The sequence below is a fragment of the Ursus americanus genome, chromosome 33, assembly GCF_024610735.1.
Source record: "Ursus americanus isolate L20-20 chromosome 33, mUrsAme1.1.p, whole genome shotgun sequence".
Lineage (NCBI taxonomy): Eukaryota > Metazoa > Chordata > Mammalia > Carnivora > Ursidae > Ursus > Ursus americanus.
The window spans coordinates 24,676,199-24,699,299 of record NC_142159.1 but is presented as its reverse complement, the minus strand read 5'-3'; the positions used below and the strand labels follow the sequence as shown (position 1 = coordinate 24,699,299).

The following is a 23,101-nucleotide window of genomic DNA, read 5'->3' as shown; positions in this document are numbered from 1 at the left end:
ACCAAGGATTGCTGTCCAAAATATGCAAAGAACCTTTAACACTCAACAGTAAGAAAATAACCTGATTAAAAACTGAACCAGAGACCTTAACAGCACCTCACCAAAGAAGATACACAAATAGCAAATAAGCATGTAAAAAATAAATTTAAAAGAAAACCCCAAAACTCTATATCACATGTCATAGAGAAATACAAATTAAAACAGCAATTAGATACCACTATAGACCTATCAGAACGGCCACAATCCAGAAAACTGACAACACCAAATGCTGGAAAGAATGTGGAGCAACAGGAACTCTCAATCACTGGTGGGAATGCAACATGATACTGCCCCTCTGGAAAAGTTTGGTTGTTTCTTTAAAAACTAAAACATACTCTTACCATACAATCTAGCAGTCATGCTCCTTGGTACTTACCCAAAGGAGTTGAAAACTTACATCCACACAAAACCTGCACATGGATGTTAGAGCAGCTTTATTCATAATTGCTAAAACTTTGAAGAATGAAGATGTCTTTCAGTAGATTAATGGATAAACTGTAGTACATCCAAACAATGAAATATTATTTGGCATGAAAAAGAAATAAGCTTCAAGTCATGAAAAGACATGGAGATGGAAGAGGTATGTGGGAAATCTCTGCGCTTTCTGCCCAATTTTGTGGTGAACCTAAAAACTGCTCTTCAGACTAAAGCCTACCAGGCTCCCGGGCGGCTCAGTGGGTTAAGCGTCTGCCTTTGGCTCAGCTCATGATCCCAGGGTCCTGGGATGGAGTCCCACATCAGGCTCCCTGTCTCTCCCTCTCCACTGCTTATGCTCTCTTGCTCTCTCTCTTCCTCTCAAATAAAATCTTAAATAAAAGAAAAAAGAAAGAAAGAAAGAAAGAAAGAAAGAAAGAAAGAAAGAAAGAAAGAGAAAAAGAAAGAAAGAAAGAAAGAAAGAAAGAGAAAAAGAAAAAAAAGACTAAAGCCTATTTTTAAAAAAGAAACAAATGCCTGATATTCTATCTAATTACACAACATGAAATCAAAGACAAAAACAGAAAATGCTCACTTCTAGGCATGAGTCATAATTTAGTATAATAATTTCTATAGACCCTGAGAAGGACTGATTAACCTTAGGTTACTACTTAAACTTCACTCCAGATCCTAAGAAAAATCTGGTACTCTTTTGAAGGCCTTGATATTTATCAGAGCTGCTGTTACCAAAAGTACTACATGATATCCTAAAATGAGGGGTAACACTAAAAAAAATGTTAAGCTAAACAAAACTACAAGTTCTACTTCCATGTGCCAAAATTTCTTTGGCAATTTATATTAGTCAAATTAATTCTGGAGAACTTACAAAGCCTGAGGACTCCACATATTTGCTTAGATATTTTTCAAATAATATAAAAAGGCCCAGGAAGGCAAGGTTAAAATACCAACAGTGTCTGTAAGTAATAAAGGGTGATGCAGTAGTATCGCTGAAAGAAAAGCAGCTGAGTGAAACCTACAAGTAATCCTTACTCCTCATATAGACCTATGGTTACAAAAAGACTGCTTAAATAGTAAGCAGTTTTATAAAACCGTAAGGTTAGTCAAATCAATGTTCTCTAAATGTGGCTCAATGTCCCTTTTGTTTAAAAAAAAAAAAAAGGAGCAGAAGAACATGACGGAAATACAGCCCTTAAAAACAAATTAGCTGAAATTAACCTTTATGAGAGAACAGGATATGAAAACTACTGATCCAAGTGAAGGACTTTCTCTGGAAGCAGGGCATAATGCTATTACTAATACTGATCGGTTGGGTGTTTTAAGATTTTTTTCAAACTTGTTACATTAAAATTCAACAGCTATTAATCAATTTTCATTTAGGGTAGCTGGATTAATCCCAGCATTTGTATCAGCAATTTTTCTAAAACTTCAGTTGTTTTAACACCTTTTACTACAATCAAATATAAAAGACTACGGTTATTTTTGGTATTCTTAATGTCAACTGGAGAAGTCAAAGGAAATACTGAAAAAGCAGGATATCCTCAGAAACTCCTGCATATCTACGCAAGCAACCAGATTAGAGTTCTTTATATGGAACAACTAGGTAAGAAACATAATCAGCATTTAAAACAGCATTTCATAATAAATGTTCACTTTTAATTATTAAACAGTACTGAAGCCCCAAGTATGAAAAATACCAGTGTTAGAAATGATTCTTGAAAACGATAAATGCCTTACACAGGCAAGAAATACTATTTAACATTGGTATGAGTTATAGTCACAAAAGTTTAAACTAGGTATTAAGCAAAGCATTCTTAGCTTTTAAAGAAGTAAATGATGTATGGCATGGGCTGGCTACAAGACATCCTTTATGGGTCGAGGAAGGTAGCAAGGAGCAGTGGAAAGAGCACTCACTGACCAGAGACACAGGAGACCGAGATTCTGGCCTAAGCAGCCCCTCATGGGGCAGGGATCTGGGGAAAGCCACTGGGCCCTAGCTTCCTGCTCTGTGTTAGTGGAGCAGGCTTGCATAGGCTGGTGGAGTGGATTTACTCCAAGGGAAATGCAAAGTCCAATTTCTTACATGCATGAAGTTTTACCTGAAACAAATACACACAGATTAACAAACACAACAGACACAGGAATTATTTTTCAAATGTATGTAGATGTCATGAAGATAAATAAAAAGGGAACTCAAAGAGCAGCTGTTTGTTAATTACGCATTTTTTTTTAAAAGATTTTATTTATTTATTTGACAGAGATAGAGACAGCCAGCGAGAGAGGGAACACAAGCAGGAAGAGCGGGAGAGGAAGAAGTAGGCTCACAGCGGAGGAGCCTGATGTGGGGCTCGATCCCAGAACGCCGGGATCACGCCCTGAGCCGAAGGCAGACGCTTAACCGCTGTGCCACCCAGGCGCCCCTAATTACACATTTTTTAAACAAAAGGATACTAAAAATATGACCACCACAAGAGCTAAAGGGAAAACAAAATGAACTGATACTAAGAAGGGTTCTCACACCATACTGTTACCACCACTGTCCATTCATTCAGGGTGAGGGCCAGCCTGGGACACTCCCAGTGGCAGAAGCCATCTGCTCTACCAAGCAAGTGAATAGCATGCCAGCTCTGGAGCTCTTCAAATAAAGTGGAGGCAAAGGTGGGCATTGCTGCCGGGACCATCCAGGAAGTACAGAAGTCAGCCATGAGAGCAGCGGAGACTACACAAGGCCAGAGTGAGTTCTCAAGTTAAACCTCAGTCCTGATAGTCACTCAAGGCAAGATTTTATACAATTGAAAACCTCAAATTTTCTCATCCGCAAAATGAAATAAATATCACAAATTAAACTATGTGAAAAAAGTAGCATAGTGCCTGTGCACAAAGTAAATGCTCAAAGTTAGTTTACTTCCTTAACAGCTAGCTGATCTGAGGTTTTAAATGACGCACTGCAGAGACTTTATAGAGCCACAGTTCCTCATCTTAGTTTAAATTTTTTTTTCAACATTTTAGGAATCTACTTATTAGCATCCACGGTTGAAACAAATACTCTCTCCAGAAAAATTCACATACATATGAGACTGCAACCAATTTTAGAAAGTTCATAGTCCTTGTTAAACTCAGAGCCCTCGGGGCCTATGGACCTCAGATTAAGAATATCTAGAACACTTAATAAATTATTTAAAACCTGAATTTAGGGGCGCCTGGGTGGCACAGCGGTTGAGCGTCTGCCTTCGGCTCAGGGCGTGATCCCGGCGTTATGGGATCGAGCCTCACATCAGGCTCCTCCACTATGAGCCTGCTTCTTCCTCTCCCACTGCCCCTGCTTGTGTTCCCTCTCTCGCTGGCTGTCTCTATCTCTGTCGAATAAACAAAATCTTTAAAAAAAATAAAATAAAATAAAACCTGAATTTATAAAATGAAAAACTATGTGACAACAGATAATGCTTAATGAATGCTTATTATATGCTTAATACCATGCTAAGCAATTCAATGAATTATTTCATTATGCTTTGCAACAACCCTTGAGGTACATAGTAGTGCTGTGCCCATTTTACTGCCCATTTTATAAGTGAGAAAACTAAGTGTTAAGAAGGTCAATTAACGTGGGACGCCTGGGTGGCTCAGTCATTAGGCGTCTGCCTTTGGCTCAGGGCGTGATCCCAGAGTCCTTGGATCGAGCCCCACATCAAGCTCCTCCCCTGGGAGCCTGCGTCTTCCTCTCCCACTCCCCCTGCCTGTGTTCCCTCTCTCGCTGGCTGTGTCTCTCTGTCAAATAAATAAGTAAAATCTTTAAAAAAAAAAAAAGTCAATGAACGTGTCCCCTGTCACAAAGGAACACATCATGAGAAAAACATGTTCTCTAAAGAATAACACACCAAAAACAAAACTAGTAGTTCCAAAAAAATGATGGAAATAAAATAGTGTGACCCACTATTACAGTCCTGTCTTATTTATCTGTGTTAGTCACTCAATAGAGGTCTTAAACATGCAAAAAGATAGGACTACAAAATAAAATACTAAACGAATTAGTCTAACCCTTGATCTCGGAGTGAGGAAGGAGTTAGGTGCCCCCAACAAGAATTCCAGCCTGTACAGCCGCATCCATGACAATGAAAGTAAGTGTGCATTTTAAGCCTCCTTTAAACAGCTGTACCTTTCTGCTTTGGATAGAGTCTCTGTCCTTGCCATTGAAACCATACACTACTGGGAGGAGCTGATAGGGAGGGGGATGCACCGCAGGGCCACGGAGGGGATCATCTCTGCCCAGTCTAGGGAGAATCTGGGCAATGTTTTCTTTGCCTTCTCACCTCCCTCACTACCCCTGAATTGCCAGTGAACACAGCACTTTTTGTTTAAACAACAACAAAAACAACAACAACAAAAAAAAACCAAGCTAAGAGATTCTCTGTAATAAGTAAAAAGGCTGCCTTTCCAGCACAAATACTTTAAATATGAACAGATAAGTTTAAAATTTATAAGATTAAATCTATGGGTTCATGTCATCATTAGTGTAGACACACAGATCATATATACCTGAATATACAAAGAAAGTTAAATTATGATGCAGTTAGCACTACCCTATAAAAACTAAATTAACAAAAATAGTCTATTAGGGAAGACATCTGGTGTATCGTGGCAAGAACTGTTAATGACATTGTCTGCAACCCTGTAATCAATTTTTTTCTCCCAGCAGCTCTCTCATTGCACTGTATTAGATCTGTGCGCCTGCAGAATTTATGAGAGCTCCACACATGGGGGGTAGCTTTGCCAACTGGATCTGATTCAGATCCAGCTCAAATGACTCTGGCAGCATGAAGCGTTATTAAAGAACAATCAATAAAGTTTGCTTTATGCAGCATCATCTTGACTCAAAGAAGATTTATTATCTTATTACAGAATCTTCTCAAACCTACATATGGATTACGCCACCAATCATGAACTTATTTAAATCCCCACTGAACACAATACTTTTACTGCTAAAAATACATACATACATTCATACATACATACCGGTCATCACTAATGTTAATACAAAAAGTTTACTAAAAATTAATGTTATTATGGGCAAATTTTTAAATCCATTCGACAAATCCTGATTAGTGAGTATTGTGGTAAATGAAACAGTCTAACAATGACATACACACTAAATGGAGAATAAAATATCAGCCTGAAAGATAAAATCATTTCTTAGACACATATGGAAACAAGATGACAACTGGTAAAGGCTGAAGTTTTTGAAGTACGTAGCCATGCTGGGACTCTGCTAATTTGTCCCTTATGATGTCAGTGTATCTCTCCAGGGATTAAAACTAGACTTTTATCCATTACATTGGGTTTTATCTTCCATTGTGAATGATTATTATATCCAGAATTCCAAGGATTCCACAATGTGAATCTTTACTCTGGTCTAATTCTTGATAAATTACACCAGCAACTATTTGAACATGAAATTGTCGTTGTGATGTGTATTCCTAGTTTTGTTTATGATTATTAATATCCTGTATCTCCATTGTCCTGGTCCTCCACTGACCTTCACTTTACTCATGGGTGACAGCCCTCACCACCTACCTGGGGCTTCTACAGTCTGCCCTGACTCCACACTGCTACCCAAATAATCTTCTTAAGCAGGCATTTGTAAATCAGCTTGCCTGGAATAAAAAAGTCTACGAAGGCTTCTCTTCTGCCTATCACATAAAACCTTCTCTTGTCTCACCTTTACAGTGTTCTATGATTTGGCCCCACGTTATATCCCACCTCTGCTCCCACAACCCACTAACCTGTGCTCTTCATGGACATCCTGCGGTCATCTTCTCTCAATGCCCAGCTTCACCAGGCCCACTGCCTACGTGGCTTCCAGGGACAGGCTGACATGTACACCTGGAAGCCTCCTCCAGTCTGCCTGTCCACATGTTACTGATGTATCAAAAACAAAGCCAGCTCCTCAAAACCTGCCAATCTTCACAAAACTTTTCCAAGTGCTAGAGCCCATCTGGAGCACTCTCTTCTCCTAGTTTCAAGATACTATTTTTCTACACTGCAACTGAACAATTCATTATATATTGCCAGTACCCTGCATTACGTGCATGCATATGTGGTGGCTGTTCTCTGGTGTCATTTTCTAATTGAGTATGCATTTGAACCCCTAGGCCAGATTACATACAAAGAAGAAAGACAGGTCTTCAACTTCTTTCACAATTAACAGCAGTCAATCAGAACAATAAACACCTGTCTTTCAGAAAATGTTATCATTAAATCCTTATAAAGGGGGGGGGAGGAAGACAGGTGTATATACAACTTTCATAAAAGGTGAGATACATCACACACAAATAATCCACACGGATCACTAACACCAGACCCTGTGTTCTAGGGATAAAGCACCACAGACACTGCATCCTGCTGCACCTCACACATATCATTACCACCAGGTACCAGAGACATTACCAGGGCACAGCTGAGAGCACCAGATCTACACCCGAACTCAAGACTTTCGAAGTGTTTAATTCTGTACCTGGCATTGCAGAAAAGCCTATCTACTCCTGAGCAATATTCTATAAAATGTCACCTGAGAGGACAGCATCCAAAATAGTTAAGATTCCTGGGCTGTGAGTCCCAATGATGCTGGGGAAGTGCACATTCCACACTTGGACTCAAACTTACCCCCTTTTTTCCCCATTTCAGTTGCCAACATCCATACTCGCTGCTGATTGCCAGCTCCTGCTCCTTGCAGCGGCCCAGCATGCTCTCTGCTGGCACCCAAATACCCTACACCACCAAACCCCGCTGACTTCTGGAACTGTCCTAGAGGGGTAAGGCAAGTCCCGTATTTTGCTTCCTCTGTGCATGTACTTGTTACTCCTTTAAAAACACATACAATACAGCACATTTTTAAAGGGGCTCTGGGGAGGGAGGTAATATTCCTATTTTATACCCTATGGGATATAAAATATTGATAGCTTTTAAAAACGGGATTCTCCTTACCCCTACAGGCCCTCTCCCGGCTTCAGAAAGATGTTGTGGTGGCTGTGATGCCACCGGCAGAGAGCATGCTGGGGGGTCACACAAAGCAGGAGTTGGAGATCTGCAGCAGGCCTGGGAGTTGTGGACCTAAAAAAGAAAAGAGCTTTCAGTTAGCATGCCCAACGTCCCCTCCGGCCCTGGTTACTAGGGGCACACAGCACACGAGCAGGAATCTGCACCATCCGTTAGCAGATGGCCTCTCAGAGAATTTGTTCTACTGCTGAAGTTATTAGCCTTTCTGTGTCAATCAGAGCGGTTTCCTTATTTCAGCAAGAACAAACCTATGACATTTCTGGCTCCACAATGGAATCTGGGTCCTGTTGTAAAGCAGTATGGTGTGTGCCCCCAAAATAACCAAGTTAAGTTGCGACACAGTGCCGAAGCACAGTGACAATGGCATGCTTTGCTTAGAATGAGAACAAAAAAGCAATGGTGTCAGATAAACAACTGTAAAATGAACCTCAAGTGGACAAACTGAGCTTTCAGAAGAGTTTCCAACAGGAAATGTGAGGGGCATAAGACAGATACTTAAGGAAATATTCAAGACATCAGGGGGTCAAAGAAAGACCCTATCATTTTCTCCAAGTTCTAGTTTAATTTTATAAAGCTAAAGGCAAGGTAAAAGAACAAAGGCTTAATACCAGAGGAGAAAAAGACACCATTCAAATGAGCTTTAATTTTCTCATAATGCCCACCTGAACAAGTACAAAACATAAAGCTCAAGAAAGGCATTATTTCTTTAGGGGCAAAACCAGTTCTGGTATGTTATCACACACCTATTTTATTTTTCTTTTAAACTTTGAAAACATTTAAAAGCAGCAGCAGATTATAGAGCAACTTCTGAAAGCCAGCGCCGTCCTTGTAGGTATCAAAAAAGATACTTCAAACAACAGTTTGAGTGTGTTCCCTTTCAAATACTCTAGAGAGTACATAACACTTCCAAAAAACTAACTGATCCAACTTTGTGTGGTTTTAAATGAACTAAAAACTCCATAAAATCCAGATACTTATATAAGAATCTCTGTTCTTAAAGGTGTTTAAAAATGACAGATAAGCAAACTTTTTAATATTAAACCATTTTCAGGGAGCCTTATTACATTTAGTTCCTTTTGAATCACTAACAACCTCCTATGACCGAAGATTTTCATATCCTCCATTAATTACTTATTTTTCTATGTCTCTTTTAAAACAAACAAACAAAAACATGAATCCCAAGAAAATAAGCCAATACTGGAAATGTCTTCATCGTGATGGTTTCCTTTCTTTTCGGTACAGATCGCCCGCTAGAGTGTACGCTGGGCACCACACGGGACACCTGCTGAGCAGTCAGTCTCTGACTCCCACTGCCTCAGGGACAACATATGATGACACCAAGTACTGTTCTCAGCATAACCTTCACCACCGCATACCCCCTCCTCCCCATACCAGCGCCGCAGATTCCAAACCAAAGATTCAACTGTGTACTAGAATGTACAATGTACTCAATATTTTTTATCATAATCATCCAATAAAAATGATTTGCTGGTTAAGTTTTTGCACTAGGAATTCATTAATCAGATCACACAAATCCTCCTTATTCATTCAAATCAAGAGTTTTAAACCAAGAAGACACCTACCTAGTAAGGCATTTCGAAGCACCTTGGCATGATTTTAAATACGCAAAGGTTCAAATAATTATTAAAACATTTTAAGTATTAAAAAAACACATTTTAAAGCATTATCACTGTTCTTATTTATGAATCAGAAAACATGGACAGTATCTGTTTCCCTGATTTTCTTTCAATTCTTCTAATGGGTTTTACTTAGACTATTTTGAGTCCATTCTTAAACACAAACACCCGCATATACATACAAATTACAAATGTCCAGTTCTGAGGAATCAAGTTTGAATAATAAGACTTTACCAATATTCTTGCATAGCAGCTCTCTGCAAATACCAAATTGTCTCCTTAGGTTCCTTTTTTAGGAAAGATGAGAATGCCTAGAGTTTCCCACATTGAAAACATTTCACATAAAACAAGTTTATTAAATAACATTTTAGATACATATTTTATAGAACAGTATAATTAAACAAAACTCTTTCAGTGATTTCTTAGCCCTAAAATCCAAATAAACCAGGAGAAAATTAATTATCCAACTTCACACTATTTGTGAACTATTAAAACTTTATCCCACGTGGCCTATAATGACTGTCAGTCATGAGTGAAAACAGCCTGCTGAGAAGCTGGGTAAACGGGGCAATAAGATGCTATGAGATTATTTATTCCCAAAGCCTCATGTGATTTTCACTTACGTGAATACCATCTCCTCCATTTATAAGCTGACATTCATATCATGCAAAAAGGCGATGCTGATTCAAAATAACTTTCAATATGACTGCCCCATAACTGACAGGAGGAATATCTAACAACACTTTGTCCATTAAACTTGGAGCTAAGGATTTCATCCTCCTCTTGCTTCTTAAAGGATTAAATAAAATTATAAGCTTCAAATTTACATGTGAAAAGGACATTTAGTCTCAGCGCATATATTTATTATTGGTGGCTTACTGCAAACAAACAGCATAGAGTAAGTGCAATACCCCATTATAGTTTATTATAATGCTTATAGATAGCAACAAAGCAACCATGGCCTTTAAACAAAGGGAGGGAAAAAAGGTGTGGCCTCCAGAAGCACCAAATCAAAAATGTGCACCTTTTCTTGACTTAGAAAGCACCGTATAAGAAGAGTGGTGTCATACTGATGCACTCACTCCTATAACAGGTGAGAACAGCTAAACCAGTGGAAAGGAACAACTCCTTCGGAAGAATCATTTCAGCTGTACATTCCATTATGTCTCTAAGTAATACTTAATTCCTCACTCTACAAACTAAAAACAGTTGATAATGAACTTCATGGGTCTCACTTCATTAACCAACAACACTACACTCCGAGGCACAAAGCTGTGAGTGGGTGGTACTGACCTTTTCCTAGGAAATGAACTAAAAGGAGAAAAAGGAAGTGAGGAAAGAAACGTTCAGTTCTACAGGCCTAACTTGAGGGACTATCAAGAAGAGAAAAACAGCCACTTTTTACACAAAAATGAACCATCACACCATAAGGCATCTTCCCTATCTGCTGGCCTTCTCGGGAATGTTTACCTATAGACTAAGCCCTCATTTGTCTTTGAAAAAAGTCAGTAATATCAAAAATTCAAAATAGATTATAATGCCTAAAAAATGTTATGACTTTGGCTACAGTCATGTAAACTTCCTGAAGAAAATAAGAAACTGAGTTTTAACGTATTTAAAGAATAGATTATTGTTTAAACATATAAAATACTACACACTGCAGGCTAACCAAAATACTACACATTGTAAACTAAGGTTACGAAAAAATTATTTAATAAACAGAAAGTTAAACTGTAGTTCATGCATCATATAAATTACTACTAAAGTTTTTCTAAAACTTTATGCAGTGAATTTTCCCAGTGAAATGTTATTTCATTCGATATTCAATAAACATTTATTGTGAATCTTATATGGGCCAGCAATGAGCTAAGCACACAGTACACATCAATGACTAACACAGGCATGGCATCTGCCCCTACAAAAGCTTAGACCCAGAGCACCAATGAAACGTCACCATCACTACCATGTCATTCCATGGCCGAGGCACTATGCATCCACTCTTGATCTTTTCATCTAAAAACCGCCTATCTGCAAGGTAGGTGTTTTATTTATACTCCAACTTCATAAGGAAATAAAACAAGATTAGGAGGGTTAAGCATCTTGCCTAAGGTCATAAAAGACAGCAACCGAAGAACAGACCGGCTGATGCCAAAGTCAAGCTCCCAACACATGCGCTCTACCATCCCTCCTCTCAGTCCCCGAGTAACGCCTCAAATTCTGAATTAGCCATACTCACACTAATGCAGACCTCCTATCCCACCCCCAGAAAAGTTTTTAATACAAGATTTACCTAACATTAAAATGAATGCCCACTTCCTGAATGTCTATACACCACACATTCTGTACTGAATGTTCACAGCAGCCAAGGTGGGATTAAACAGTGCTGGCATGTGATACATAAATGATAATTAACTCATTGTGTGTACACACAGAAGTGTCCACAGAGTGCATATTAAAAAGAATCCCATATCACCCAGCATTATCTATGTAAAGGTCTCTAACAAAAAATGAAAAGTAAAATTATTTATCCTCAGTTAAGTTTTCATTTTAAAGACAGAAGAGCAGCTTCTTGCTTTTAATCTACTTCTCAGAAACTTGATTTGGTGGAGAGAGGACAACATCAACGGTGTGTGGAAGCTGCGCCGAAGCTAATTTCTCTGCGGCCCCTCTCTGTTGTACTGTTGCAATCAACTTTTGGGGTAGGGTTACAGATGCAGACTAGGAACCAGAAATTCTGAAGGCTCCCCCCCCCCCCGGCTGCTCACATTTGGCAATGAACCCAAGAGGGAGATGGCGTTAAATCTTGAATAACGTGGCCCCCACGTCCACAGCAATACTGGAGATGTGCCTTCGCCAAGGTAACTAGTGGTATGCGGTCTCAGCTACCCCACATTCACAACCAACACTTACAATGTATGCTGTCAGGGACAGAAATTATACAAAAACACACTCATCCATATAGAGTCATAACAACTCATTGAGCCCTAAACAGTCGACTAAAAATACCATAACATCCCTAATGATATATCCCCAACTTCATGGAATCTCTAAGATCAGGTTTAATTTTAACAACAACTTTTCCACTTTTAATAAACCAAATAGGAGCCAAGATGAATCAATGGTATTTGCTCAAAATAATACTGTAATAATTACACATCCTACCTGGAAATTCAATTCATACAACAGTCAAAGAATCAATAACTATATAACTCTAGGAAACCAAAATCCCATTTTTCTCCTATTGTATGAATGATAGGAACTCATTAGGAATCCACACAGAATGCCCATGTAGAAATTAAAAGGAATGGCTTCAATTACTTATCTGTGAGTGAAGAATTAGATATGAAGTAATACTACCAGAGCCAGACAAGGTACTCCTCGCGTTCTACTGCATGAAAATCACTAAACAATCTTGTGAAGCGTTTTCAGAATTAATGATTATTTCTAGAGAGCTAATTCACTCTATCATGCTGAAGGCCTAGATTTCTATAAAAATGGACTTTTATTGATTTTTATAGTAAAAGCAAGAAAGAGAGCTTTCTTTTGGGACAAAAGGTGAATGGCTTCCTTCACATTAATCCTATTCAGAGTGTTCTCCAAAGAGGACTGACATCCAGTAATGCCTCAGATGTCTGTCCAATTAGAAACTAAGGTCACTGAGGGAAGGAACTTTATCGCGCAGACTTCAGTTTCTTTCAAGGTGCTACGCCCAACAAAGCACACAGGGTAGGCTTTCGTTAAATGCCTATCGAAGGCACTGATTACCACCGAAAACATTCCTCACTGCACTCGGGAATATAATGCTCCCCGGTGAGATGGACTCACTCAGGAACAGAACTCTGAAAGCAAACTAAGTCACTCACTGACCTAGGAAAGCTAAGGGAGTGCCGCAGAAGAAAGGGTTGAAGATGTTATACCACGCTCTTTCAGTTCATCAATGGAGATCCACTCAAGTTGGCCCAAGAAAAGAGGCCTTTACTGAGCAGAAACAAGGATAATCCAAGAATCCCGAAAGAAGCAGCATTAGCACAGCCGGCCTCATGACAACTCAGGGAGAAGGCATGCTCTCGTTCCCGATGGCCATCTACTGCTCTCTGCACAGATGCTCCGATCCTCTGCTCTTCCTGGCTTCCTGCCCTATCACGTCAGCTTGCCTGTGACCCATTTATGCCTGCCAACCCTCTCTGCATTGAGGCGACTCTTGATTCATCCTTCCAGCTTTGCCCTCTCAGCTAACTGCTTCAGCCTCTCGATTATCTTTTCAAGCAAGGCCACAAAGATCATAGATTGCCATTCCGTATTACTACTCTTTCAAAGAGCTAAAGATTTTGCCAGCTGCCTTATTATTTAGTTCAGAAGCCTAAGGTGCAAAGCTACCTTATTTAATTGATGATCCCTCCCTATTACTACTTCTAAGCATCATTACTTATTACTACTTTACATATTACTACTTCTAATTCATCATTTCACTTTACCTCTCCCATCTGTTGAGCTCCTGCTTTGACTACTTGTTCCATAGACACTTCTGCCATTGTAGTCAAACAAATCCAGTTTGGTCTCCTAGTCTGTAAATAAGCCCTATCAAATTAGCACTCCCTAAGAGGATGAAAGCTTCCTAACAGAACACATAATTTGCTTTCCATGAAAATGTTACTTTCAAAAGTAGCTTCAGTTCTGCTAGGAACTCAATTACTTTGCGCCATCATAGCTTCCACTGATCCCTATGAAAGTGCGGACTCTAAACAGATCTACCAATGTATGGTGGTAGTGGCCTTATGAATTTTGATGGTTAAATGTTAACAAAGCAGAAGCCATGGATCCCATCCCCACAGGCAAGATGACCATATAAACTGCCATCCAAAACAAGGATACCTTTGAGAGTGAAAGGGGACACTGTTTAACGGTTTGCCAAGTTTAATATAATCCTGCACACAGAGACAACTATGTTCCTTATCATGGACTCTGACTCTATGAGACATAGTAGCAGAGCCTAGAAGACAACCCAGGTCTCCATATAAAATCCGAAGACCTTCTCTCTCACAGTACTAGTTCCTGAAATGTTACCAAGGGTCCTCAGTTCAACAAACTGGCATTATGCTAGTTTGGGGGACTGGTCACAGATGTTTGCTTACGCCCGCTTCTCAATTCCTTAACTTACATTGTGTCTAACACTGTAATGTTACTTAATATGTACCATAAGGGCATTTGCCCAGTTCTTTTTACAGTCCCAAATATACCATATGTTCAAAAACTCACCATTGTAAGGGGTCATTCTAATTCATGGTGTAAACAAAGGAACACACCTCTCAGTTACAACCCCAAACCAAAAAAGCTTAAAAAGATAAAATAAGAATTAATCAACAATATTTCAAAGCTACTGGGTTTTTGTTTTCACTGCTCCACTTGCCATGAATGGTATTTGCTGTGGGCAAAACCAACTCCAATTTCTTCTTTTTAAAATCTTGCAGAGAAACAAAGCATATTTCCTTCTGTTCATCTTTTCCCCTTATAGCCTGGGTAGGCTGAAGGGAAAAAAAAGCTATGATTATTTTCATCTGTTAAATTATGTTTTCATAAGTAGAACTGCAAACCAAGGAAAGAAGAAAGTGGATATCCAGACAATAACTACATTCCTTCTAGGAGTAAATATTTCACCATCTCAGTTATTCTTACACAACACCTACGAGCATGTGCTGAATAAAGAACTCAAACAAAACCATGAGACATAGCAGTGTGCAACGTACATACCATGCCCACTTCCCACACTGCTTTTGCAGACAGCTTTAATGTGTTGTACCAGACCAATACTGACAACAGAACCTTCAGCTTTTATTGCTGTTAATACCCTGAGCAATTACTGTAACTCAGCAGGAACCTCTGCCCTAAACAGCAACTATCACATTGTAATCAGCATTTCGTAAAAGATGCTGTTCCAACATGAAGGCACCTGCTAATGTGCTAAAATTGTACAAAAAGGGGTCTGAATGTAATAGGTTAAAAAAAAAAAAAAACCTTTGCAATTTTATTTCACAACTATATCTTTTCCATGGTGCACTGGTCTTATGTTTGGTTAAAAAAAAAAAAATCACACACAAAGAGGATGGGCAGGAACAGAGCAGTAGCAGTGGCCACAAGCAAAAGAAAATTCATCAGGAAACAAGACCACTGCCCAGATTTTCAGATATCTATGCAGTGTCTGCAAAAAAAAAAAAAAAATCTTTGGAAGGAAATATATAATAAACAGCAAAGACCTCTAAGAATGGCAAAACTTCATATTGACATAAAATCTGAATAGAAAGTGTTTGATTTACAAAATTAAACTACAAGACCTCCTCGTAAAACAAGCAGGGAACTTAAAAGCAGCCTACCAAGAATAAATAAATCTTAGAAGTAAATGGCACATTTGACTTTCTTTTAAAACAGTAAGCATAGGTTACTTATGCAACAAAACTTTAATAAGAAAAAATACATGGCATGCAATTTTTTTTAACTAGCTAAGTCAGAATATATTAATTGGGTATTTGGGGTCATTAAAAATGATAAAAAGAAACAAAGGAGACGCAGAGTTAAAGATCTCTCCATACTACATTACCTTTCTCTAGACTGAAGCATCACATACGGAATGTGAGAATACAAATATTGTCAAGTTACAAAGGGTTTTGAAAATAACAGCTTTCACAGATACTGATACATGTCTCTACAGAGATAAAGAATTGGGATTTCTCTATACCTAAGAAGGGAGACAGTGGTTCACAACCTTCAAGTACAAGGATCCCTTTTTAATGTTAATGTTTCAAAAGATCCCCCAAATGGCAGTACTCTGATAGTATTTCTTTCACATATCAGTTGTTTGAGGAAAATACTTAATAAACGGATTCTTAACTGTGTATTGTCATTAAATATTAAGTGAATTTTTTAAATCACACCAGCATATTAACATATTTGAAAAGTAGTTGTACAAACATATATGAGGTATATTTTAGACTGAGAATGTTTATTTGTAGACCCTTGTAAAATCTCTACAGATATCCAGGGACCCAAAGCCCCAAGCGTGGGAACCACCGGTCTAAAACCCAGAGACTGCCTAGTGGGCACTATCAACACCTCTAAACTTGGGGAAGGTTTGTAATGAGAAAGTACTGCAGCCATGCCATCCCCAAGCCAGAGTTCCTTCCCCCAACCTGCATCACAGGGTGACCCCAAGATATGACTCCATACTCACTAAAATCTCTAAGGAAATGACAGTCGCCACCAAAAACTAGTCTCTGGTGCATTTATATTCTTTTTTTCCAACTCACCACCAATTCCCAAATTTACTTTACTTCAGGCTCTTCACAATGGCTGAGAAGAAACAAACTACTTCAGAAACTCAAGAAAATCTCTGAAATTATTGTCAAAACAGCTACTAGAGAAATGAAAACTTTGGGAACATTGTTCACAGTACAAGCTTTGCAAGGGTTACAAAACCAAAAGGATAGAACTGGTAGCCGCCTTACACACGTGCTACAGCTGCCAGGCAGTGAGCACTCGAGGTGACCTGGTTATCAAGTCCACAACCAGGAAGAAGCAGTCGAGAGAGACAGCCAATGGCACTGGGAAAAGAGAAGGCAGAGAAGAGAATCAACAGCACATTAAAAAATGCTTACCAGTTTGAAGTCTTGAATGCTACAGATGAAATACGGCGTGTTTGGCCTCCGACTCTCGATATACACACAGTCTTTAAAAGAAAAAGAAATTTTAAAACAATGGTATTTACCATTAAGGGAACAAAGACAGGGCCCATAAAGCCACTGCATAAATAAACACATGACAAAGCACATATCTTTTATAGAAAAAAATTTTTCAAAGATGAATTGTAAATTACAAATAATTTTAAGCTAGAGGAAAACAGCCCTTGGGGTTCTTACGGACCACTTTTCTGATAATTTAAAGAACCTGATAAAGCCTCAATTATTGTTTCCAGGGTGCCTGAAGAAGGGGGAGAAAGAAATCCCACAGGATTAACAATATTTTGACGAAGAAACTTCAATCAAGGGAATTACTTGATCACAGCTACACAAGACAAAATTTTGAGTGTCTTATTCAGAGAGATGCTACCATGTCTTCACAAAGAGAAATGGCTTTGCCCAGTGCTTCTTTATTTTCAGTAAATAATTTGTGAGGAAATAAATGAAAGATGTAAAGACGATTGGCTTGAACATACTATTACAATGACTTTTTCACCTAAACCAAGAAACAGAAAGAAATCCAACGAGTTGTGGATAACTTACTATTCGATTTCAACCTAAACACACTTTATTTTCTAATTGTAAAGAAAACCAAGGCACCCAATCAGAGATGGGATGAGGTAAACCAAACCACACTTTCCTCAAGGGAATAAGAGTGCTTTCTTAAATTATATTTGACATGGCAATGGTTGGGTAACTATTTCTGATGCTCTCAACAGCTGGAGTCTAAAGGCCTGCTCTTTAAAATGGCAGGTTAAGATACTTTTTTTTTTTTTTTAAAGAAGCAACAATTTTAAGGGAAGCAGTGGCTATAAAGGGACTTTAACACTCTCCACAGGGCAACCCAAGATCATCATAAAGCTTAAGATAGGATCCTCTACGTATTATTTACTGAGAACTAGAGGCATCTGCAGTCAATCAAATTTTCTAGGGATAATAACCATAATAACCACATTCAAAATGCCATTTCTTTTATCCCTCTTCATGACCCTTCATAATGAGTGTATCTCAGAATAACTCAGATACTTAAGAATACAAGCAGATTCCTCTACTGCCTTATGTAACACATACAGAGCCAAGAAAAATAAAAGGAGCAGAAATTTGGAACTATCCATCCCATGGACAGTCCAGTACCACCACAAGCACTAGCTGACCCACTAAGAGGTAGATCATGAAGAAAGCCCTCACCAAGGACACTTCCTTCCAAGAAACTTTAGGGAAGACATCAGATTTTTGTAGCCCAAAGTCATTCCAGAGAAAGAAGAAATCTGAATGCCAATCATCTAGGCATCTAGAATGTCCCAATTTATTTCTCTACTAAGATGGAGACTCAACAACAAAGATTCAATCCCTGAACCCATGTACAACAGTAGCTCAGGAATAAACTGTTGACTGAACCTTCTATTTTGTTCCAGGGTCCAGGATGCTGAATAACTCTGCTTAACATTTAGGCAACATCCATTTAACATGCCAATCATCTTAAAGAACAAGAGAACTCTTCCTATTTCGGTAGATATTTGTCTTCCTATCCCTAATTTGGTATTCAACTAAAAACATTCCCTAGATAAAAAACTGCAGTTTCAACTTGCACAATTTTGGAACAACCCAAGGTTCTTTATTTCTGTGTCCCAATCCCTGATGTACCGAATACCAACCAGTATTCCAAATCTCTAGATACCAAGTATTTACCTGTCTCACTCAACCTGAACACAAATCACAGTCTATAGGCCATCTTCTTCCTATCACCTCCTACAGAGAGCCTTCTCTTCTAAATCTCCTAACACTGTCATACCAAGCTATATAATCACTGACTGTAACACAAATGGGTCACTTCCCAACTAATGACTTCCACTTCCTTAAAGTTCATGGGGCCAAAATGTGCTGCATACAATGGTCTGGTCCCGCACCAGTCCCGCACCACATCTCAACCTCCACTAGGCTACGGTATCCAAAATTCCACTACCTTGTCCATGCCAAACCCACTTAACGTCTTCATTCCACCGGCACCTACTTTATAATGAGTTAGCTCCAGGGCCAGTAAATTCTCATGGCTCTTTCTGTAAAGAAATGGCAACATCTCCTTTCTTAAAAAAGCTTTATGTATACTTTTCATAATCCACGGAATCATTATAACTATAAACCTTCTAACTCTGAGGCTTAAAGTAGCTATTAACTTGTATACAAAAAAAGCTTTCCAGAAAAGGAGAATCTATATTCTTTCATTTCTTGCTGCAAAGTTACATTCAGGAAAATCACCATCTATAAATATACCTGGATGTAACACTCTCAGAGAAGAGAGGGAAGGACTATACTGGATGTGGAGGATGACCCCTGGTATTCTTGTGCCTAAATGTTTCCTGGCAGTCTTGGAGGCAGACTCCCACCTGTTGGCCCGAGGAATGCTGCCATGAGGAAGAAGGGTGTGAAAAAGAACCTTTAACCTGACAGATGGAATTACCACATTTACTTATTAATGCCTTGTTAATAGATTAAAAAGTCACCTCTTTTTGTTTAAAAATTGACCCTAATTCATATGTGAGATTCCAATGCACATGACTAATAATCTGTAAGACAGGTTGCTGTATCAAGTGATCTCTATCAGTATTTGGAAACTTAGACATGAAAGAGATAAGCTCACTTCATAACTAAACGACAATTTAAAAGTCTATTTTAGGTAAGTAGTCATTAAACACAGAATCACTAAGATCAGGAGTAATATAAATTAAAATTTTTCACCATGTTTAACTTGCCATAGAAATGGGAAAAAATACGCTATTTTGATCCGACTCTTTAAATTCATTTTAAAAATAAAAGCATAAAAAATTATTGTAGAGTCAGATTTTTCTTTATTACCCTCCCATAAAAATTAGGATGATCCAAGTGTACATCCTAAGAAACAATTTGGAATTCAAGTCTCACAGGAAAAAAAATCTACTTATTGTTGTTACTCTTAATGATTTTCAAAACAAGGTTAAATAAGGCCAAATACTCATAAAAAATATTTCCCTCTTGTCTCATTAATTAAGCAGCTATTTAAGAAAATAACTTTATATAGATGTTTGTAGTGAGCGCAAAAATAAAGTGGCTTAATTTGGCAAGGGCAAGATGAGAACATAGGTCAAGAGCAATGTTAAAATCTCAGTTGGAATATATGCCCAGTAATCTTTTAAAGCCAGAATGATTTGCCAAGAATTTTCATGCAATTTACAAGTGCATAGATTGTCTGAAGCTGGTTATAAAATTGGTTTTAGTCAGCTGGATCAATGATCCTCAATCTGAAAATCTCCCATGGCCAACACAAGTACTACAGACATCTTTTTTCTCAGAAAGCAAAGAAAAGCAAGAAAGCCTTTATTATTATTATTATTATTATTATTATTATTATTATTACAAAGCTAGCAGTTCTGAAAAATCTGAGCAAAGCTGAAGTAATCCATTAAGTGCATAATGCACATTTTCAAAATTACCGATATGAAAATGCATATTTACCAGACTGAGCAAAGGCTGCTGCAGGGCAAATATATATTTTTTTAAATCTTAAAATCAGCAAGCCTGAAATACGCCAGAGAAATGAGTGAGGGTATTATTATTGATATCAATTATTCCAAACAATACATGATAACTCCTTTTTTTCTTTATTAGGAGTGTCTGGAAATAAAACCATGGGTCTAGGTAGAGACCTGCCTCTGCCAGGAATGGATCACATGATTAAGTGACCTCAAATCCTGTATCCATGATCCAAGCAATGATATTGAACAGGGGCGTTTCTGGCTGTTTCTCACAACCTCAACATAGCTTTGTGTCCAAGAATCTACCGTGCCATCTGCAAACAACAGAGCATTTGCTAAGCCGGGGAAGGAAGTCAGCCAAAACATGAAGGCAGATTCTTGAGGCAAAGAAAACCCTCTCTGCTTTTCAATCCTCAGCAAATCAGCAGGTTTATGTAAATAGAGCAAGAGCATGGTCCTCTCAAGGGTAAAAACCACAGCCTGAAGCATCAGGCAGTTTGTCATCCTGAAACACAAAGAACCTGTCAGCATCCTTCCTGACAGCCTCCTTCCAGAGCACAGTGGACACCTACTTCACCGACTAATTGAGCAAGCAGCGCCGTGAGCCCAGCATTAAAGCTGTGGTCACAATGTGCAGGCAATGCTCAGTCTGTGCTGAGCTCTGTCCTTTAAAGAATTTCCATCCTGTTAATGCGTTTCTGCCCCCTTAATCTTTGAAATACCTTCTCATCCCTTTCCAAGGCATGGCAGTGCCACTGTAATATAATTTTCAATAGAAAACCTTCTACTTGTTAAAAAAAAAAAAAACGTAGTAGAGAGGAAGAGAAAAAGCATGTCCTCAGTGGTGGACAAAGAGGTTGACTCTCAGGACTGCTCCATCCTTCCGTGTTCCATTTCTCTTACACAGGATTCCTCCACCATGCGCACTCTGAACCATTCAGTGAGGTAACAGCCGATTGGTCTAATGTTACAGAATCAAAAGTCCACAAGTATCTCACTAGTTAATATGGGTGTTTCCAAATGTCCAACATGTAAAAAGGTATGTAGCTATATGCACATGTGAGAAACAACACTGAAATCCCAATTGGCACTGCGTGGCCTATGACAGAAGAGCCTCTCACCTCTCCAGCAGCCTCCCCAAGTGTGCAACAGTCAAATCCATCATCATTCCTCACCTCTATAACAATACACTACATTCCACAGCAAACACTCAAAAACTATACAAGGAGCAATTGACCTGAACAAAAATGTAAAAACATGAGATCCTATTAAGAATGCTATTGTATACTATCAATGTGAACATCAAGAATGTTGTTTTCTAATAAACACTTCTTTAAGAAATAACTCAATTGCAAGATGGTCTACTTCTAGTTTTCTACTAGATTCTTTTGTGGGGAAGCGATACACACATCATCTAGGAACAATGGAGAACTAAAAAGGGAAAAGGAAACAAAAATTGGAAAACAACACCTCAGTAAGTGAAATCCTCTCAGTGCTTACCTTTATCCTGTGTTCTGAGCCTGAAAACTGTCACCAAAACAAGCTGACTTGCAACATCTTAAAGATTGTAAGGTCAGTGGGAAAAAGATCTCAGGTAACACACCCTTGGTCCCTTCCTTTTTAAACTTCATGAGAATTAAATCCCACATGTTCCAAAGTCTACAGATTCCCAACTAGCACTACCGAGCAAGCACAGGCTTTTATCTAAAGACAGAACGCTGTATACTTCCAGCAAACATTCATCTATCTTTATCCTCATTGCTAAAAGGAAATTAAATGATCAGGAAAAACAGCTGGGAGGCTAGGAGGAACGGGTCATAACAAACTGAAAGAGACTGTTTCAATTTCCCACCTTTCCCTTTTCTCCTCTAGAAGTCAAAAAATCTTCTAGTACATCAAAAGTTTAAAGACCATCCAAAACAGTCATCTTTCTAACATGAAGTGATGCTGGTGTTTTGGATTAAATGCTGTGGCCAGACCCCGCCCACTTCTCAAATCAATCACATGCTATAGACCTGAAAACTGTGCTGCCAGCACCAGCAATCTTACCAGTTACACGGATACGCTAAGTATTGGCCTGGGTTGACACTCTTACTCAAGCAAAGAGCATCTGAAGCACTCTCACCACCATTTCCTTCTGCAAATGTTCCTTAAAAAGCCTTCCTTGTGATCCACACTGAATCCCAATTGTGAAAAAGACCCAAGCCAGCTTAACATCCAAAGATCCACATCTCTCTTATAGAGTCTAACGACTGTTTGTGTGGAGATTTTGTGCCATAAGAGAACACACAGAATCTAGCTGGCAGGGGAGGATCTATTCTACAAATCAGTGGTGGCCATCTGCCCTATGGAAGCAAAGCATATTAGTTAAGGCATTAGAGACATGGGGGAGGGGAATTTCTAGCCCACTCTCACTCTTGCTGCCCCACTGTACCTACCTTTCTAGTGCTTGAGAAGGTGGGTAACAACCCTACCCCCAAATCAGTGGGTCCTATCTAAAAAATGAATTCTGCGATAAAATCCCTATTAAGCAGAGGATGCTGCTTGCTAATGAAAACAACAACAGGTCCTCACTGCAATGATTACAACTGGAACATAGCTGAGTATGTGCATTTAGGAAACCAACTCAAATAGTGTTCAAACACGTCTAGGAACATTCTGCCCAGTAATCATAGGAAAAAATAACCAGCGACAGGTTGGAGTGAAG

General features: G+C 38.8%; 1 protein-coding gene across 5 annotated transcripts in view; it reads right to left on the bottom strand.

The window, feature by feature from the left end:
- Nucleotides 1–23,101, bottom strand: part of RERE (arginine-glutamic acid dipeptide repeats) — a 409,563-nt gene that overhangs the window by 211,397 nt on the left and 175,065 nt on the right. For 4 of the 5 annotated variants that reach the window (XM_045803582.2, XM_045803583.2, XM_087858422.1 and 1 more), the window contains exons 3-4: nucleotides 16,805–16,875; nucleotides 7,450–7,575 (exon numbers count right to left, since the gene is read on the bottom strand). In XM_045803582.2, the coding sequence (XP_045659538.2) occupies nucleotides 7,450–7,575; nucleotides 16,805–16,875 (197 nt within the window). The remainder of the gene's footprint in view (nucleotides 1–7,449; nucleotides 7,576–16,804; nucleotides 16,876–23,101) is intronic. The other variant, XM_087858421.1, reaches the window with a different exon arrangement.